At 32.9% G+C, this 18,748-nt stretch overlaps 1 protein-coding gene across 4 annotated transcripts; it reads left to right on the forward strand.

The window, feature by feature from the left end:
* Window positions 1–2,582: 2,582 nt before the first annotated feature.
* LOC148612816 (uncharacterized) lies at window positions 2,583–18,023 on the forward strand. 4 transcript variants are annotated; one of them, XM_088594570.1, is made up of 10 exons: window positions 2,583–2,713; window positions 3,617–5,402; window positions 5,917–6,024; window positions 6,864–6,971; window positions 8,837–8,944; window positions 11,445–11,552; window positions 12,323–12,430; window positions 13,685–13,783; window positions 16,391–16,513; window positions 17,880–18,023. In XM_088594570.1, exons 3-10 carry the CDS (start codon window positions 5,994–5,996, stop codon window positions 18,008–18,010), a joined length of 816 nt encoding a protein of 271 aa, XP_088450696.1. In that variant the 5' UTR covers window positions 2,583–2,713; window positions 3,617–5,402; window positions 5,917–5,993; the 3' UTR covers window positions 18,011–18,023. The 4 variants fall into 4 exon arrangements, with proteins under 4 accessions (XP_088450696.1, XP_088450698.1, XP_088450697.1 ...); XM_088594572.1 differs by having other exon boundaries at window positions 2,593–2,713; window positions 5,142–5,402; XM_088594571.1 differs by having other exon boundaries at window positions 2,601–4,229; window positions 5,142–5,402.
* The last annotated feature ends 725 nt before the right edge of the window (window positions 18,024–18,748 follow it).

An 18,748-nucleotide genomic window follows, 5' to 3' on the forward strand; every position in this document is an offset into this window, starting at 1 on the left:
AAAACACACAAAAAAAAAAACAGTTGCTGATTTTCATTGTTTAAGCTGTAAATCTGAACCACCATATTGTTTTAGAACAGTTTCATTTCAGTATAGTATTGTAATCATATTCACAAACTTTATATATAACTGGGAACTAGTCTTAGTCATTGGGTTGGACACGAAAGTCTTCAGTACACTTGAAATTTAACTGATTTGTAGCCCGAACAAGGGTGTCTGGCCATGAAAAAAAGGTTCACACATCTATAACCTTTTGATGATAGATGAAACCTTTGACTGCATAGCAAATTTCGTTGGGCAGTTTTTAAGTATCAACTGACGTCAATCACTGTCAAATCCGTACAATCTATAATGTTTAATACAAAAAATACCAGCCATATATGTTGCAAATTTCGATATGTTCCAAAAAATGTTCGGCATCAAACTACAAGTGTACAACTATTTAATTTTGTACAGTGACCATTCCATTAGTTAAACAAATAGATTGCTTCTGATGAATTCTTGTTTTACTTTAATTTTAGCCGAAGGAATAAGCATTTCATAATTAATTGATACTTATAATCATGGCTGTTTTTCACACGTATTCATTTGATCAGGATAGTTATTAAATGCAAAATTCCTTTCCACTCTCGTCTATCGCGGACTTGACAATTTTAAAAGCAATCCGGCGGTTTTTCGAAAAGCAGGGACTGCTTAGCCTAACTATACACCTGATCTATGCTCTCAGTCTTTGTGTGGAGTCCAGGTAGCCTTTTTGTTTATTTTTTTATTTTTTTATTTTTTTTTTTTTTGTGTGGGGAATGAAGGTCCCACGGATATCTTAGCCATTTCTTAATATATCAAAACAATAAGGAGACGCTTATCTGATGAAACGTAAGTAAAACAAGATGATACAATGTACCTTCGTATTCAACAAGTCAAACCTATCCAAGAGATCGCTTGACTTATTAAGACGCTTTTATTATTCGGTAATAGACGGGAGTATTGTTCCGGATAGAACAGGCTTCGGCATATTTTTTTTTATCTTACTTCATTTTCGAAGTAATTAAACTGTCTGTTATGGATCGGTACACGCTAAACATAAGCAGAATGTCGACATTTTGATTTGTTTGATTGTCAAATAAGTAGCACTCCAGCTAAGAATCACGCTAAGAAAATGTGATACATGGTTGGAAAGCCTACATATTTTTACTTTTGATATTTTGTTTAAAATGTTTTAGTAAACAGAAATTAACATTTGGTTTTTCATATAACCCGTGCTCATAGGAGATAAAAATTGTATAGAATGCACTGTAGAATTCGAAAGTAAGGGAGATAACTTTGTAAATGACACTCAAATACAATAGAATCTATTGGATTTTCAATGTTGAATATCTCCTAAGAGCAGGCAGATTTGAATGAATAATTACATATTTCATAATATAGATCCATAAAGCAACTTAATTACAAAGATAAAAATATGTAGCCTTTTTTTTTTTTTGGGTGTATCACATTTTTCAGATTTTGCATGATTCTTACAAAAGACAGATACTTAATTTTTTAAATTTTTACTGTTGTACATGCATCTACAACAAACCACAAAATAAAAAATATGTATTGTTAATATGGATAGTAATATACTTGTAGTCGGAATGCATCCATACAGAAATCGTCTTCCATTTCCAGCTCATCTGGCTGGAAGGGCAATGTGAGCGTTTGCCATCATTTAGCGTCAACAATTTTGCAAAAAACTTATATTCTGAAACTACAAAACCAATTTGAATTAAACTTAGTATGAATGTTTCTTATAGTCTACTCTATACACATGATGTGGGGATTTTTGATACGTCGAAAAACATGGCCGTCGTTGCTAAAAATGCAACAGAGGGACACAAATTGTTCGCATAAATCTTCAAAACAGTTAGGTTTAGCGGAATTCTCACATGGGCGTTAAAGTGTTCAGCACGATGAGATCTATTTGTGGTCATCTTTTGTGTGCAAATCTGCTAAGCTGTGTTTCAGTTTATGCCCTTTACGACGTCGTTTTGCTATATTAAATGTAATTACCTTAAAAAAATTATTCTTAGAAACCACTGGACCAAATTCAATGAAAACTGACATAAAAATTGTCTTAAGCGAATAGTTTAATTGTTTCGTTGCTTGGCTTTTGGTGGAGACTCTCTTTCTATGGCAATCATACGACATCTCCTATTTTTATGAAATTGTTCCTTATGTATGAGCGTTAAGAATTTTTATCCAAGAAAAACATAGCGGCCGTTACAATACATTGAATGTTGCTTAACAAGCCAGGTGAGTGATTCAGCCTATTTAAATCCTCAAGTCTAGGTTGACCATGTCATATCTGGTATGGTAAGGGAGAAGGCAAACTATATAACGGACGTAGTATAGGTTGGTGAAATATGACAGCTGGTAACGTTGACAGAATGCGTTATATGTAATTCAAAGACAACGAAGCTCCAGACAACATCTGACGTTCGAAATACACTCTAGACGCTGTATCTTGCCCTCTCAGAATACTAATAGTCGGGAAAAAGTCCATGATTTTACACGACGCTTTCCGATTGTTAAACGACGTATGATTTGAAAAACGACCGAAAATTTCAAAAGCCTGTCTGCAGTGGTTAGTAAGAGAACAAACGAACGTCTGCCGCTGAGTGGAGCTTTAGTGACAACTCAAATTATAGATATTCAACAAAATATTTGCAAAATGAACGTGAGTTCGATGATATTATTCTTGTTTGTTCAATAGGGCTGGTAATCAAGATCAAGTTTGATGGTAGAATTTCGTAATAGCAAACACTTGTTTTAATTATATACGTGTGTCTTAAAAAAGCTGTTCAAATCCATCAAGGGGGAAAAAGAATTGCAATTGTACATGGAAACAGCGTGTGATGATTATTTAATACCATATTTATTCGGACTATATAAACAGAATGACTGATTGTTGGAGTTTAACACTCGAGCAGCAATATTTCAGCTACATTCCGGTGAAACTAAACTAAACAGAAAGAAAATTAATAAATGTTACAGCAAGCACTTCTTGGTTTAATTCATCATCACTTTCTACAATCAATGTTGCGTATCAGACTCCATGGCAATGGAGACTCCAATGATGGATAACTGAACATTTTGATAAAAGACACACTTTGTTTCACAACCTTTATTTGATCAACCAAAATGAACTTGACATTAAACGATACCTGATGTACTTCCTGCTTCTTATCTGGACATTAATCTATACATAGATGAGATTGGACGTTTGGAATTTAACCTCTATAACAAACGTGATAAGCTTGACTTTCAAATTGTAAACTTCTCTTTTCTTAGTTTCAATATTACAACATCACTAACTAGCCAACAAAGTATACAGCTCATAGTTGTTCCGTTACTGTCGTGTATGTCATATACACATGTAATTTCTTTGTAGACCAAGAATATTGTCTAAATAGCCTCTAAATCAGCAGGGGGTATGGTAAACACTACAGAGATTTAAAAGTCGTCGTCACACTTTAATTGACCGATATGAAGTTTCTATCTAGCAGATGAGACAAAATTTCTTCAGTAACGTTTCACATCTTGACAACTTATTGAATTTGACACCTACTGGATTTTGTAGTGTGACGACAGTCGCTGGTAAAGCAGGACCTGTTTTCCCTTCCAGAACATATCCATTAAAATTACTTTAATTAAATAATTTATTTGACTTTAAAGTGAACTTCGGTTTGAAGATAAGACATACCATTCATCCATGGAAAGAAGGAAACAGTTGTTATGTTTATACTGACTTTTTAGCTCTACATGTCAAAAATACTTGCAGTCAAGTTTCCTTGTTAAAATAAGGTCTCAATATATACTGTTAGCTAAAAATAATCATCAGTAGGGAGCTTTTTGTAATATTTAAAGTGGTGTTCATCCTTTCACTACATGAGCGGGAAATGGCTAAAACAAAATAATAATACATTTATGCCATACCTCAAAATAAATTAAAAAAAATACCTTATACAAAAATATATTAAAACTGCGTATTTTTTGTCACTATTTATTATTATCATTATTATTTCGTTATTTTTAGCTATTATTGCCATTTTCAATGAACGGAATAAACCATTTAATTAAAATATCAAATTTTCGAATGATTCTTAAGTGGACAGTTAGTTGAATACCAATCCATATAAAATTCGGGCACTGTCTACCGTACAGATGTTACAAGCTCCAGAAACACTTTGAAGGTAAGCACATATTCATCTCCTAATTTTAATAAACAAAAAAGTGTAATGAAGTGCCCATGTTATGTATAATCAATATAATTTTATCTCAAAAAGTGCAACACTATAACTGTATAGGCGGTCTGTAACTATTTCTGAATGAGAAATAAAAGTGAATATTGTGGGGTTTTACACATGCACGAATCACCTCCTGTTTGATTTTTATGGAGACTGCTACTTGAATAATTCGGGTTCAACATCCGTACACGAACTTCACGATAAAAAGCTGGTATAAAAAAAACTTCATATGTCAATCAAAGTTCATATTTTACATGTTACACAAAGTTCATGGTTGATTCATGTATTGGCTCTTTATAAAAACGATCTACTGCTCCTTAACTTTAGAACAATGGCTGTGTTCAAACCATTCACGTTCCATTTACTAGGAGCAGTAATTGCCCTTTCAGCCCAAGGTTAGTGTACTTTCTTCATTGGTGAATCCTTTTTTATTAACAATTCGTCGTCTGTACAGCGAATGATATCTTTCATATGAGACATGAAATCGCCATGACTTTGTGAAATCTTGTATATAAAGCCCTTTCGTTTACTTTTTTATGTAGACCTTTTCAGCAAATGTTTCTTTGATTCTCAATAAACACAAGAATTTGTGAATTAATAACTTTTAAAAAACTTATTTAGTGGGTAATAAAATTTGGATAACTGAAATGCAAATCCACGTTTAAACAAACAAACATATAATCCGTGAATTTCTGTTGTTGTTCTTAGTTTCAGACTTCCATCAGGGTTACAGTGGACAAGGAAAACAATACGCTACTGTCAGTCAGTTTTATTATTCTTAGTTTCAGACTTCTATCAGGGTTACAATAGACCTAGAATACAATAAGTAGCAGAAAGTTCCTCTGTGTTTTGTTTCAGACTTTCCGGGGGAACCAGGACAACAATACGTGCCAATTAGTTCCCCTGTTTATGGGGAATACTACGGTTACCAAAAAGCATACCATGGTGGTGGATACAAGGTTATTACACATTATCTGTATCCGGTCAGAGGCAGCATATGTGAACAAGTTGGAGGAGTGTGTAGACGAAGTTGTTACAGTAACGAGATAGGTAACGGTCTCTATACGTATAATGGGTGTCCTCATGGAGAAACTTGTTGCACCGCCAATGAATGCAAAGGTAAGAAATAAACATCATAAAAACTTTATTTTTTTTTTTTTTTTGCAAAGCAATATTTATCAGCATTAATGTCAAGCAATAATCGAAAAGAAAGTTAACACAAAAAAATTGTCACATGTGTTTCCAAATGTTTGTAATCATATGAAAACGTACGCATAGAACCATCAAGGAAATATTCGCTTTTATGCATATCAAAACTCACGATATTAACATATAATTCCAGAATCATGCGAAAGTGATTCTCTTTTCATATTCAAAGGCCAATGTAAATCATATGATTACCATATGTATTCAAATTCTTTTTCTGTCATGGATTAATTCTTTAGTTGTAAAAAAATGTTTTCATGTGTTTTATAGTGTTCCTAAACATATGAAAAACATATTACAAACAACTGATTTTCATGTGTTTTTCAAAACATATGTTGCAATATTTTCTTGTGTACATGCGATTAATGTTTACTCATATGGTAAAAAAAGTCAGTTTTGCCAAATGAATAAGCCTTTTGTAAAATAGATGAAAAGGGATGTAACTGTCGTAGATGGTGTCGGCATGGCGAGGAGGAGGAATGTGGAAAATGTTGTGATAAAAGGATGAAGTGCTGCAAATCGGCGGAATGTGTCTGTAAGTAAATAATTTATTTAACAGTTTCTATCTGGCGTTTCGTCTCATATGTTTTCTTCATTCTGTTATGATTAATAAAAATTATCATCTATTTCAACAGGTAAATCATATAACATTTGGAACAAACCAACACATTAAGTTCTTTATATTGCCAATGAATTGCGTAGATAGCAATGGCGGATCCAGAGGGCGGGAGGCCCCCTTTAGAAAATTGCATTTTTTAAAAATTGTTTAAAAATTGTTCAAGAAACCATCAGAATGCAGGCTTTGAGGTTTAATATTTCAAAATTGTCTTGGGAGCATACCCCCAACCCCTAGCAAATTCGGATCACTTCGTCATTCTCACCGGTGATCCTGTCAAGAAATTTTTTTTGCCCCTCCCCCCTTTATCTAAAAATCTTGATCTGCCACTGGATAGCGTCTAGTATCATAATTATCGTCGTGTCGTGGAATCAGAAAAGTTTATGTTTAAATCGTAAGTGTTATCCTTAATGATTACAAAAACTTGCCAATTTTACTAAAATTTTATTTTTACATTGCTGTCGTGTATTCCATTGACCATAAAATGTCGAATAATAAAAGAACGAACGATACATTGATTCGCTAAAATATCACAATTAACATCTAAGGAATCAAATCAAAGGCGAAGTAGTACTAATCGATTTCCGTTTTTCATAAAAGTGAATGAATAAGTGCTCTTCGAGTGCCATATTTCATGGTTTCGTGGTTTCAATTTAACATGTAAAAACCGACTAAAATTGAAAATTGACATCCGTAATCCCCCTTTGTGCATAATCCATCAATACAAGTAAATTTACATTTCACTTTAATTAAAACAGTGGATAGCACTTGCGATTGCAAAGAGTCATGTGACCTCAGCAAAGAAATGGAAGACGGGACAGGAGAATGTTGCAGTGACGTTAAGAAATGCTGTAGACCATGTGATGGTAAGAGTAGTCACATCAAATAAATTGAAACTAAAATCATACAATAATACGAATTTGTTGCTTAATGAGTTGTAATCCGTAAGTTAGTAACAATTCTCTACCTGAAGATGTCTTATCCATGTTACATGAAAATGTGACGCGTTATTCGATGGAACCATGAAATCATTAAACGTGATAAGGCGAAAACGATATAAACCTTTGAAGAAGAAGGGACGATAAAGGGTCTTATTGACCTAAAATTCGACTGAATATTGATCATAAAGTGTTGAATAATTTTATTGTGAATTTGGAGATTTGAATTCATCACATATGAGAAAACATAATGACTTCTGTTAATTCTTGCATTGAAAAGACAGAAAAATTGCTCGAACTTTACAAATGTTCAGATATTCTGTAAATTCTTGTACTTTTTGACATTTTCTGAACATATGTTTAGCAAAGAAATGGTGTCCACACCCCAAGAAACTACTTTATATTTGGTGAATAAATTCATAATTACATAATTCATCATATGTGAAAATATTAACTTGTTTCTTGGGTGTAGACATAATTTTCTGGATGTAAATATGTTCTAACAAAAACAACAAAATTTACAATTCGCGGCAGTTTTTGTTAAATGACATAAATTGTTGACGTCATTACAGTGAAGTAGCCTTCTTTATTTGGTCTCTGATTCATTAAAAACATTTCGTTAACATGTTAGAAAAAAAGAGGTTTTGAAGGCGTTATATGCCCTTAAAATGTTCATTAGCAGTCCATTTCAATTAAATGATAACTCAACCACAATGAAAATGGAACAATGTATCTGTATTCCTTGATTCTTGTAGTATCAGTGGTCAATTACACTGTAAGAGTGGTGGGCAATTTTATACCATGTCTCATCCATAGCCTGCTTTGTTTAGAGACTGGTACTTGAGCTTTAGCCGTTTAGTTTCTTTTATAAGGCTATGTGCCGTTACCGTTCATTGAAAACTATGCAGATAAATTGAATTGCATTTAATAAGTATATTACTGATCTATGCTTTTTTTCTTTTTGATATTTCAAATAAACGTTTTAAACATGTTAATATACTATATGTATCACTTGGATTTCGTTTTGTAATTTATTTATATTTTGAGTATTAAAAACAACAGCTACAAATAATCTTAAATAATACTGTGTTGAAAGAATAGACATGGATTGTTCGTTTGTTTGTTTTTGGGGTTTAACGCCCGAGCAGCAATATTTCAGCTATATTCAGACGATTGAACGTGAATGCTTAAGTAGCAGTCTGTAAATATCAGAGAGGAGCTGGTTCATACATTTCTAAAGTCCACGAATTTTATTACCCCTCAATGTAAACTATTACCTTCAGTTTTGTCTCGGTTAATAGTTAGTACCTCGAAGTAATCAATTTACTGTTCCCTTCATAACCATTCAACAATTATATATTACTGATCACATGACCATTCTACCATTACATATTACTGACAACATGACCAGACTTAGTTTATCACTCGGTTGATGCACCTTTGAAATAAAATTTTATTGATTGTACATGAAATGAGCGCTTTGAAAGAGTTGTCGTTCTTGATTTGGTTGATTTCGGTTAGAAATGAATGTATGGGTTTCTCTAATATAAAGATGGGTATGAAGAAAGGATTATAGTTTGGTAAAAATATGATGTGTGCAGGCCAAAAAGCATCCTTCGTTTAATGTTATTTTTTTCTTCCGCAACTTGATTCTGTTCTACTATTTGACTATGGTACTTCAAGGGTCTTCCTTGGGTGGATTTTTTTTTCATGTAATCAATCGGTTTGAACAGTTGTAATGTTGGCTGTTGTGTTATTATGTCCATCCTGCTGATACAGACTTCCATTTTCAGAAACAAATGTTTGTGGAAAAAATGGCGGAACTTGTAAATCTTCATGCGGCGATGGGGAAGAAGCAGACGGAACATGTTGTAATGGGGATAAATGCTGTGTCTGTGCAGGTGAATAATATTTCGTCAAATTCATTTCATCAACACTAAACACGATCCTGCATTGAAACTCATTTAAGTACATATAATGATAATCGGTATACTCAGTCAAATATTGACTGACCTCATTACCCTGGCTTGACTTTGCCCGGCTTCGATATTTGCCTGGCCTGGTCTCAATTTTGGTTTGGAATGATCAAACATTGGCTTTGTATGGCTTATATATTTTTATACCTCTCTACAAAAGATCAAATGACAGAAATCAATGTCATTTGTATTAAATCTTTTTAAATCTTAGTTGAAGTCAAGAAAAATTAACATAATTTGCCCCAAAATGAGTATGAAATGTTCTATCAAGGGTTGTATATCGTCTTTGAAATAAATACAGCTCAGCCTAAAAACCAGACAGAGGCTAATAATGGGTGATTCATGTATTTCTTAATCCCAAATAGTTTGATTGCAAATCCTTTTATATGCCTCATATAAACTAGAAATATATGGACAACTAAAAGGAGTCCACTGGAGATATTAAAATTTCTAGTTTTGTTGTGTTCTACTACCGTACAGAAAAGTTAGGGAAAATTTCCCGCCAGATTTTTAAACTATAACCAGTAAAAAATTACTTCAAGATATAAAGAAGATCCCAAATATTTTTTATTGGAAATACTTCGGTAGGCGTTATAGAAACTGTACTAAAAAGTATAAGTACAAATGAAAGCTGCCTACTGGAGATATTACATGTAAGTATTTGTAATAATCAGGCGAAGTGAGAAAATTCAGAAATATGCATGTCAAAACTCCACCGATATGACAATGTAAAATCAGTCAAGGATACTTTCTCTATCTGAAAAGACCATTATTTGATCTCTTTTTGATCATAGTTTTTGACAGAGTTATCTGCCCTAAAAATGTTTATTTCCAGTGCATTTCAATGAAATTGTAACTCAATGGTCCAGCATGATATGGAAAATCTTGTCTGTTTTCCATGATTTTGATGGTACAAATAATCAAATACCACTATCAAAAATATGTTTTTTTCCTACCATGTTTCACCGACTGCCCGATTCTTACAGGGACTGACACTTTACACTTAGATTTTGGTAATGTTCTACTATGTACAGAAAAAATACGGGAGAACTTCCCGCTAGAAGTTTTACAATATAAGCAGTTAAAACAATGTTTCACGATTTAGTAGCAGATCCAAGGACATAGAAATAGGGTTGAATAAATAAATGTATTTACACAGTTTTTAGGCAGAAGCATGCTTAAGTAGCGCCTGCTAGGAAACAAGCAAAATGTGAAACGTCGTTGGAAAGTCTAAATATTTTATTTCTTATATATTACGTTTAAAATGCTTAAGAAAATAGAAAATAACGTGAATTTTCATAGAACCCTTGTTCTATAAGAATTGACTAATTTTTTTTTCATAGCCAATTCCTATAAATTAATTTTAAAACATATTTTTATCTTTAAACATGAGAAAAGTGCCTCTGAATTTAACTGAATAGGGGTGTCAATATTTTTTTTATCTATTTAGATATGACAAAATTACTTTAACCAATCATATTACAATATTTATTTCAAATTACTTTATTAAGAGATAAAAATAATAAAGCATGTACAGTAGAATTCAAAATTTAGGGAGATAACTCTGTAAATGTCACTAAATTACAATAATACCACAACTTTGGTTAATTTTCCATTGCTATATGAGCAGCACGCGACTTAATGGGCGTGGTTTGTGTGTGTTTGTGTAAACTACTGCCCATTTTAAATCATTTAAATAAATACACGTAACATTCTGATGTGCATCAGCTATTTTCTTTCATTTCAGTAGCTTAAAAGAACATCAAATTCATATTCAATAAAAAAAATTCATAATAAATAAACGTTATGTTCTTGAAAAGTTACATTATATGCCGTAAAAATCACTTACACACGTACGCGGTACCACTCGCCACGTACTACGTGCGCCATCATGTATAAAAACAGACAGTAACAATCGCCATTGAATGACACGTCCATATGTGAATACTATGACATAATAATGCAAACAACTATTGCCATGGCTAACATTGTTCTTCTTAATTCGATCTTTCCTTCATTATAAAAAATACAAACCACTAGTTTCACTAGCGACCATTTCGACTGACAAAGGGTAAAGTGTACAGCCAAATATGGTCAAATATGGCGGGTCTAAGGTCACCGTAACAGGTCATTAAAATGTGAAAAAGTACCGTATCGAAATGAATCACCGAAACTCCAGCTTCCGATTTCTTATTTTCATCATACAGCTAGAGAAACTTAATAACAAAAATAAAAAATGTGTCGCATTATTTTTAGGTGTATCACATTTTATATCTTGTCTAAATATAACTGAAATATTGCTGCTCGGACGTTAAACCCCAACAAACAAACAAATATTTTATAGAATTTGCATGATTCTTACAAAGACTGCTACTCAAATAATTTCTCTTTTTCGGTTCAAAACACAATAATATGTGAATTACAGATAAAAAGGGATGTAGATGCATATCAGAGAAAGAAACGTGTCTCTCAAGCGAAATCGAAGATGGGGAATGTTGCGAAACTGGAACGAAATGTTGTATGCAATGCCTTGGTACGTGAATTTATACTATTTTGTTTTAAATGTTAATGTAAGATCTACTTACCACAACCACTCCACGGATAGACTCGTGGTAGCCTGCTCCTCTTGAATGCAGGAGGTCGTAGGTTCGGTTACCTGCAAGATTTACCAAAGATATTTGGTTAAAAATTGGTTGTCAATGAAAGGACAAAAACAAGGTTGACACATAGACGGGCGTTCAGACAGACGGACAAGAGGAGTACACTTACTGTATACCCCTCCTTTTTGACCGGGGTTAAAAAGGGTAGGAAAACACAGATTTTAGCTTGATTAAATATTTTGACATAGTTCAACTTCTAATAAACAAAGAAAATTATTGTTTCCTATTACTTGTTTTGATAATTTTATAATTATTTTGATACAAATATCATGTCACAAGGAAAACGCAAAACTTAAGATTTTGACAAGAGGAACGATTTCTCCTGTCCAATTGATCATTTACCCTTCCTTGACAGGGAAATTCCTTTGTCTTCTTCATATAGTGTATATAATTCTCAATTGTTCGATATGCCCGTCTTTGTGGCGATATTTTAAACTTTAATGAACGAAATCTCTGTTCTTGTTAATGAGAAGTTTCACTTCATTTATTTTGGGGCTTGCTTCATAGTATGGGTTTTGCTATCATTTAAAACCGTGTGGTGACTTGTAGAAGTTTAATTGTTCGTTGCTTGGCATTTGGTAGATGACTATCTCTTTGACATTCATAACACATCTCATATTTTGAATGTACTTACATTTAACAGAGGATGCAGTCTGCGACAGATGTAGCAATACTTGTGACAATAAAACTGAAATTGATTCCGGCCCTTGTTGTTCAAACGGATCGCTGAGGTGTTGTAATGATTGCAAAGGTCTGTATTTGATAATCTCAGGATGAAGTTAAAATAGTCAAAACACATTTGATATAGAGAAAGGATACATTATGTTTAAAAAGAGCAAGGATTCACAAAAAAACGATGATTCATAATTTTAAAATAAGATTTAAAAGAAATAAAATATTATTGCTTTAATAAAACGTTTACTGAATACTTTATTCGTTATTCCCCCATCATCTGTCTATAGATTGTAAATGATATTAGCACTTTACAAGAGTTATCGTTCTTGATTTGGTTGATTTTAGTGGGAGGTTAAAGTGAAGTTTTCTCAAAGGTACAGATCTAAATACAGAAAGGACTATTGTCACATAAAAATATAGCATATGTTTACATCGTCTCATTCATTGTTTTTCCTACACCATAGGCAGTGTCTGAATTTTTTTTTATGGACTGGTATTTACAACAAATATTTCACACCCTGTACTTCAGTTCTTTTTTTTTAAAGCTTTGGTTTTAGTGTAGCATACGTGTATAAGGCAAAACTGTAGTATATCAAATCTATTACACAGAACATTCTTTTCTGGCACCTTGCAAATCAAACAGAAATATGTATTTTCAATGAGCAAATAGTGTTTGAAATGATATAAAATATATTGTCTTTAAATCAAAAACATTTTTTTTTCGCATAAATCTTTATATGGTAAAATTAAAATATCAACATGTTATAGATATTTTAGGCTTTTTTATATAACAAGAAAAACGTTGTGTTCTTTTATTAGTATTTAGCGAAACAGACTATATAATCTTGCCTATTTTAGGCTCAGTTATCTCGAAATTAAAACCGATACACGTATTAGAAATAGAGACCCATAAAATCGATGTACGTGTGAGAAGAAGTGTCGCATAAAACCGATTAACAAAGAAGTAGAGTCGCATAAAATCATTATACGTATGTTAAATAAAGCCGCATAAAACCGATATACGTAGCAGAAGAGTTGCACACAAACCGATATAAGTAAGAGAAATAAATTCACCCAAAGTTTATATACGTATGATTAGTAACATTGCATAAAAACCGATTTACGTTCCAAAAGTAAGAGTCGCAAACAAACCGATATATACATATGAGAAGTAGAGTCACAATAAGTTGCAAGAAAAAAGACTCAACATCTGGCGTTACACTTTATGAAAACGTTATACAATGTCAGTGGCAGTCGACTATTTATCAATTTTCTAAAATCGAACATTTACAGTGTGCATTTTATTTTCTTCATTTTATATATTTTTTAGACTTTTGTAAAGGGGGATGCGTTGATAATGCTGCGTCCTGTCCAGATGGAAAATCAGTCATTGGGCCTTGTTGTGCTGGCAAAAAATGCTGCTCCGAAGGTATGAATGACATATTTGTGCATAAACATACTGGAGTTTATTGAGAGGTAGACGTTAAGAAGAGATAGCGGAAAACAATTGGTCTGCACTATCCTCTTTTGGTCTCTCTACCAGAGACAAATGCATGTGATCTATCGTCTATGTACTGGATTCCGTATCTCCACAAGATTCCATACAAACAACGCTATATAGCTGGATCTACAAAATTTACCATCAAAACGCTTTCAAAACTCTTAACTTCTATACTCTATATGAATTTTCAACACTGTATACTTCTATTCCCCATACTCATTTAAAATCCAGACATGAAACATTATACATCGTTGTTTTTCCAAAAAAAGATGGTACACCTATATACAAATATATAGTTCTTGGTAGATACTTTGTATGAAATAATTCCAAATCATCTTCCAAATATACAGAGGAAGATGTTTACAAAATGCTGAAATTTTTAATCGACAACATATTTGTCCAGTTTGGTGGACGTGATTTTCAACAAACGGTCGGCATTCCAATGGGAACAAATTGTGCTCCATTACTTGTTGACCTATTTCTTCACTCTTATGAGGCTGACTTTATAGCTGATCTGATCAGAAAGAAAGAATATCGTTTGGCTAGATCCTTCAATCTCAGTTTCCGCTATATAAATGACGTATTATCTTTAAACAATCCTAATTTCGGGGATTTGATACATCGCATCTACCCAAAAGAACTTGAGATAAAGGATACTACAGACACTGTAAGGACAGCCTCATATCTTGATCTACACTTAGAAATCGATGGTAAAGGAAAACTATTGACCAAACTTTACGACAAACATGATGACTTTTCATTTAGAATTGTCAACTTTCCTTTCATCTGTGGCAACATCCCTTCAGCACCTGCGTATGGAGTGTTCATATCACAACTCATACGTTATGCCAGAGCTTGCCGAAACTACGCAGACTTTTTGTATCGCGCTAGAACTCTAATAGACAGGCTTCTGGAACAGGGTTATGTTGCTACAAGATTTAAGTCATCACTACAGAAGTTTATGGTCGTCATCATGAACTCGTGGATCGTTATGGTGTATCCATCTGCACCATGAAAGCTGATTTATTCAACAGTTCATAGTTTTCCTTTCCTCGTTTGTCTACCCTAACGAGGTATCCATATGCACCTTGAAAGCTGATTTATTCAACAGGTCAGTTTTCCTTTCCTCGTTTGTCTACCCCGGACTTGACTTTTTATGAACAACTGGGCGGGTGTTTCTAGAAAAGCAGAGGACGCTTACCATACCAATGCACCTGGTCCATGCTCCCAGTTTTTAGTGGAGTCCGAGTTGCTCATTTGCTTTTGTTACTTTGTATGTATTATCTTAGTTACTTTATGTTCTTTGTTGTGTATATCTGTTTTCCATGTCTGGTCTTTGTCCCTGGATTGCATTCTTTTGATTACCGCTATAACCTTGGTTTTCTTGATTACTCTTGATATCTTAATTATAGAAACACAATTAAAATGTATCAAATGAATGGGTATAGACTAGTCAAACCATTTTAGCCTTAATATAATTGAATTGAAGATTTCTTGACTCCAACTTACTGGTGTGCATAAATCCGTCAAAATGAGAACTTTTAAGTAGAACATTTAAATTTTCTCTAGGTTTCTTTGTTGAAAATGGGAAGTAACTCGTGCTGAAACGAAAATATCTGCTACTCAGTAAGGATGACTTCTCCGTAGAAATAGTACTTTGACCCAAATCCTTTAAATCACGGGACTTGCTCCAACTATGAAATATGCATCCCGAATAGTATATAAACACAAAAATGGTGATCCAAGATTTCAGGATGCATTGCTTCAACTCATATTTAAAAAAAAAACGGATATATTACTATTTACTGCTCAGCAATCAACTAAGCAAACGATAAATCTAATAAATAAATACAAGTATCACCATTTAATACTTCTAATTAAATCCAAAGGATGATTTGTGCATCCAATCTCCATATTTCAACAATCGTGGACTGAACGTGAAACTACTGCAACCTTGATATCTCTAGACAGACCGGGTTTGTTCGGCACTGATCACGTTGTTTGTGATAAAACTAAGCCTATAAACTTTCTCAAGCTTTCTAGTGCCACTGAAGATCACAAAATAAAAGCCAAGCAAGACCTGTTTGACTATCAATGAAAATGTAGATTCAATTTCGACCTTGAATGATCATTATTATAAGGCCTTATATAGTCTGTATAGTTGTAGAATGACTTTTTTTAAGAATTATTGCCTTTGAAGGATATATATTGATCCAGGTGAGCGATTCGGGCTTTTAGGAGCCTCTAGTTTGTATCAACATGTCAGCGTATTAGGTTTGTTATACAGGTCTGGCAAATATTCACGAAATATGAGTAATGCTCGTTACGCATCCGCAAAGCTGTTTCCAAGATAATGAACTTATTTGAATAGAGTTGAGAGTGACAAAGATGTGAAAGCTCTGCATATGAAATTGATTCTTCCTATAGAAAACAGAGACATTTAGAGCCATTTTATAAGCAGATGGCTCTATATTGTTTACTTCTGTAACGGTAACAGTATACAGACACTGATATTTTCTTTTTGTCTTCTTACAGAACCTCTTTGTCGTAGCACCGACTATCCGCTCGCATGTGCGTTATCAAGTGATGAAAGATGCACAGGAAACTTTACAAATGGAGTGTGTCCAAAGCCTAATGTAAAATGCTGTCAAGCTGAGTGTATGTATCATTATATTAATGCTTAGCATTGAAGAGTTCATTTTGTAAACTGGAGATGAATGTTGTAAAATAATTAATCAGAATAAAAACACTAAGACTATGATGCCATTTCTCATGTCGCATAAAAATGTTATTTTTTATGTTTAATTTCAAGTTTGGAAAAACAAACATATCAAACGAAAAAAAAATCCCTGAAACAATTAAATTTCTTCTAAAGGCAGACTCTTTCTTATTTTTATCGTAATCAAACCTGGCACAGAAATAGCAATAACTTTAATTATTACAAGCTCGTAAATTCTGTAAAGTTGTTTGTTTTTATTTGTTTCTGTTTTTTTGTAGGTGTTTTTGTTTTGTTTTGTTTTGTTTGTTTGTTTGTTTGTTTGTTTTTATTTGTTTCTGCTTTTTGTAAGTGTTTTCGTTTTTTGTTTTGTTTTGTTTTGTTTTGGTATACAATCAAATACAACTAATATAGAAAGACAGATGTCAATCTTCGTATAATTATTAAAATTTTTGATAGTATGGATGTTATACTCTGAACTTGGAGATATCTTTAACCATGGTTAACCTCGAAGCACATTTTAACTTAACCTCGAATTACAGTTTGTGGTCGCGTAGTGGGCTTACTTAACATGCCGCGTCCAGTTACAGGAGATAAAAATACTATACATTAATTCTTAAATTGATGAAGCTGTTCTTCTAGCTATATAAATACAGTGTGCTTAACAGCCGCTTTTTGTATTTGTGAATTAGTATAAAATCGTCCCATGTTTACTTTTTTTTCATTTTGAGCAACACCAAATGCAGAAAATAGTCACCTAAGTTTAGGTTGCTTCCTAATACGCCTTATATTTGATATTTTTACAATGGAATACAGCTGCATGATAAAAACAATACATATGTATGCCGGAACAAATTCATTTGTAATCGCTACGAAACAGTGGGGAAATCGTTGCTATCATACCTGATTTGCTCGTACAAATAAATTTCATACTTCCCGGCAATTTATTATATAAATTTCATATAAATATGTGTCATTTATTTATGGATATACGTATACAAAATCTTACAATTATCTGATATAGATACTTGTTTATAAATAGTCGTGGTTTAATCGCTCTTTTAGGGTGATTATCACTGCGCAAAATTACACGCGAGGTAAATCAACCCTGTATCGAATGTCTTGTGTAGTTAAGGCAAATCTAGATTGAACAAATAATTCACAGGAAAAACAAACAAACAAACGAGTTTTTTTAGGATAGCAGTACCGCTTATTTAGAGGTTAAAGGTTAATTTTCTCGTTGAAGAGTTTAACATTCAAATGTCAGAAACTTTTACACACCCTTATTTACATTATTAAATATTTCAGGTGGCTACACGTGTAAAAATGAACACGGTGGTGCGTGTATGAAGAACGCAGACTGTAAAGGAGACGCGAAGTCAATAGGCACAACAGATTGTTGCCAGCCCGAGATTTGTTGTGTTGAGGGAGAGAATTGATGATATAAATAAAGGCTAGATTACCAATACTTATCCTTTTTTATCAAATTATAATAAATAGTTTTTTTAATACATAAGGGTGAAAATATTCTTACGACAGGATGTATAATTTGGATAAAAGTAACCAAAACTGTGTTTACCGTTATTTTCTTACAAATAAGTTTACTGATCTCCACGTTAGAGTCTTCAAATGCGCCAACATAAACTGGTTGACATTTGTCAAAATTTTCTCCTTCCATATATACATGCACTATAATACCTAATATCACGGGTGTTATAGAAAACATAGGAGGCTTACCCTATAAATGCTTCTCGTCAATGCTCCAAATTTTAGGGTGAAGATGGTAGGGCATCAGTGATGTATTGGCAAAAGTTTTATTGTGGTTATATATAGAAAACAGGGGACAAATGACAGATCAAACACCAAGAAAGCAAAGACATAAAAGGAACAATAGAAAACTAGAAGTTAACATATAAAAAGGATACTTGAGGTTGACATATAAAAAAGGAAACTTGAGGTTGACATATGAAAAAGGAAACTTGAGGTTGACATATAAAAAGGAAATTAGAAGTTAACATATAAAAAAGAAAACTAGAAGCTGACATATAAAAGGATACTTGAAGTTGACATATGAAAAAGGAAACTTGAAATTGACATATACAATAGAAAGCAAGAAGTTTACATATAAATTTATATAACAAGAATTTCATATAATGGTTACAGTAGGGTCATTTTCT

The sequence above is a fragment of the Perna viridis genome, chromosome 7 (genome assembly GCF_037379345.1).
Source record: "Perna viridis isolate PV_CMFRI_1.1 ecotype Kerala chromosome 7, ASM3737934v1, whole genome shotgun sequence".
Lineage (NCBI taxonomy): Eukaryota > Metazoa > Mollusca > Bivalvia > Mytilida > Mytilidae > Perna > Perna viridis.

Bases quoted from the DNA above. Each gene is read 5' to 3' on its own strand.
- LOC148612816 (XM_088594570.1), top strand. From the start codon at position 5,994: ATGAAGTGCTGCAAATCGGCGGAATGTGTCT. The intron at 11,553-12,322 runs GTACGTGAATTT...TACATTTAACAG, and splicing joins ATGTTGTATGCAATGCCTTG to AGGATGCAGTCTGCGACAGA. The intron at 13,784-16,390 runs GTATGAATGACA...GTCTTCTTACAG, and splicing joins CAAAAAATGCTGCTCCGAAG to AACCTCTTTGTCGTAGCACC.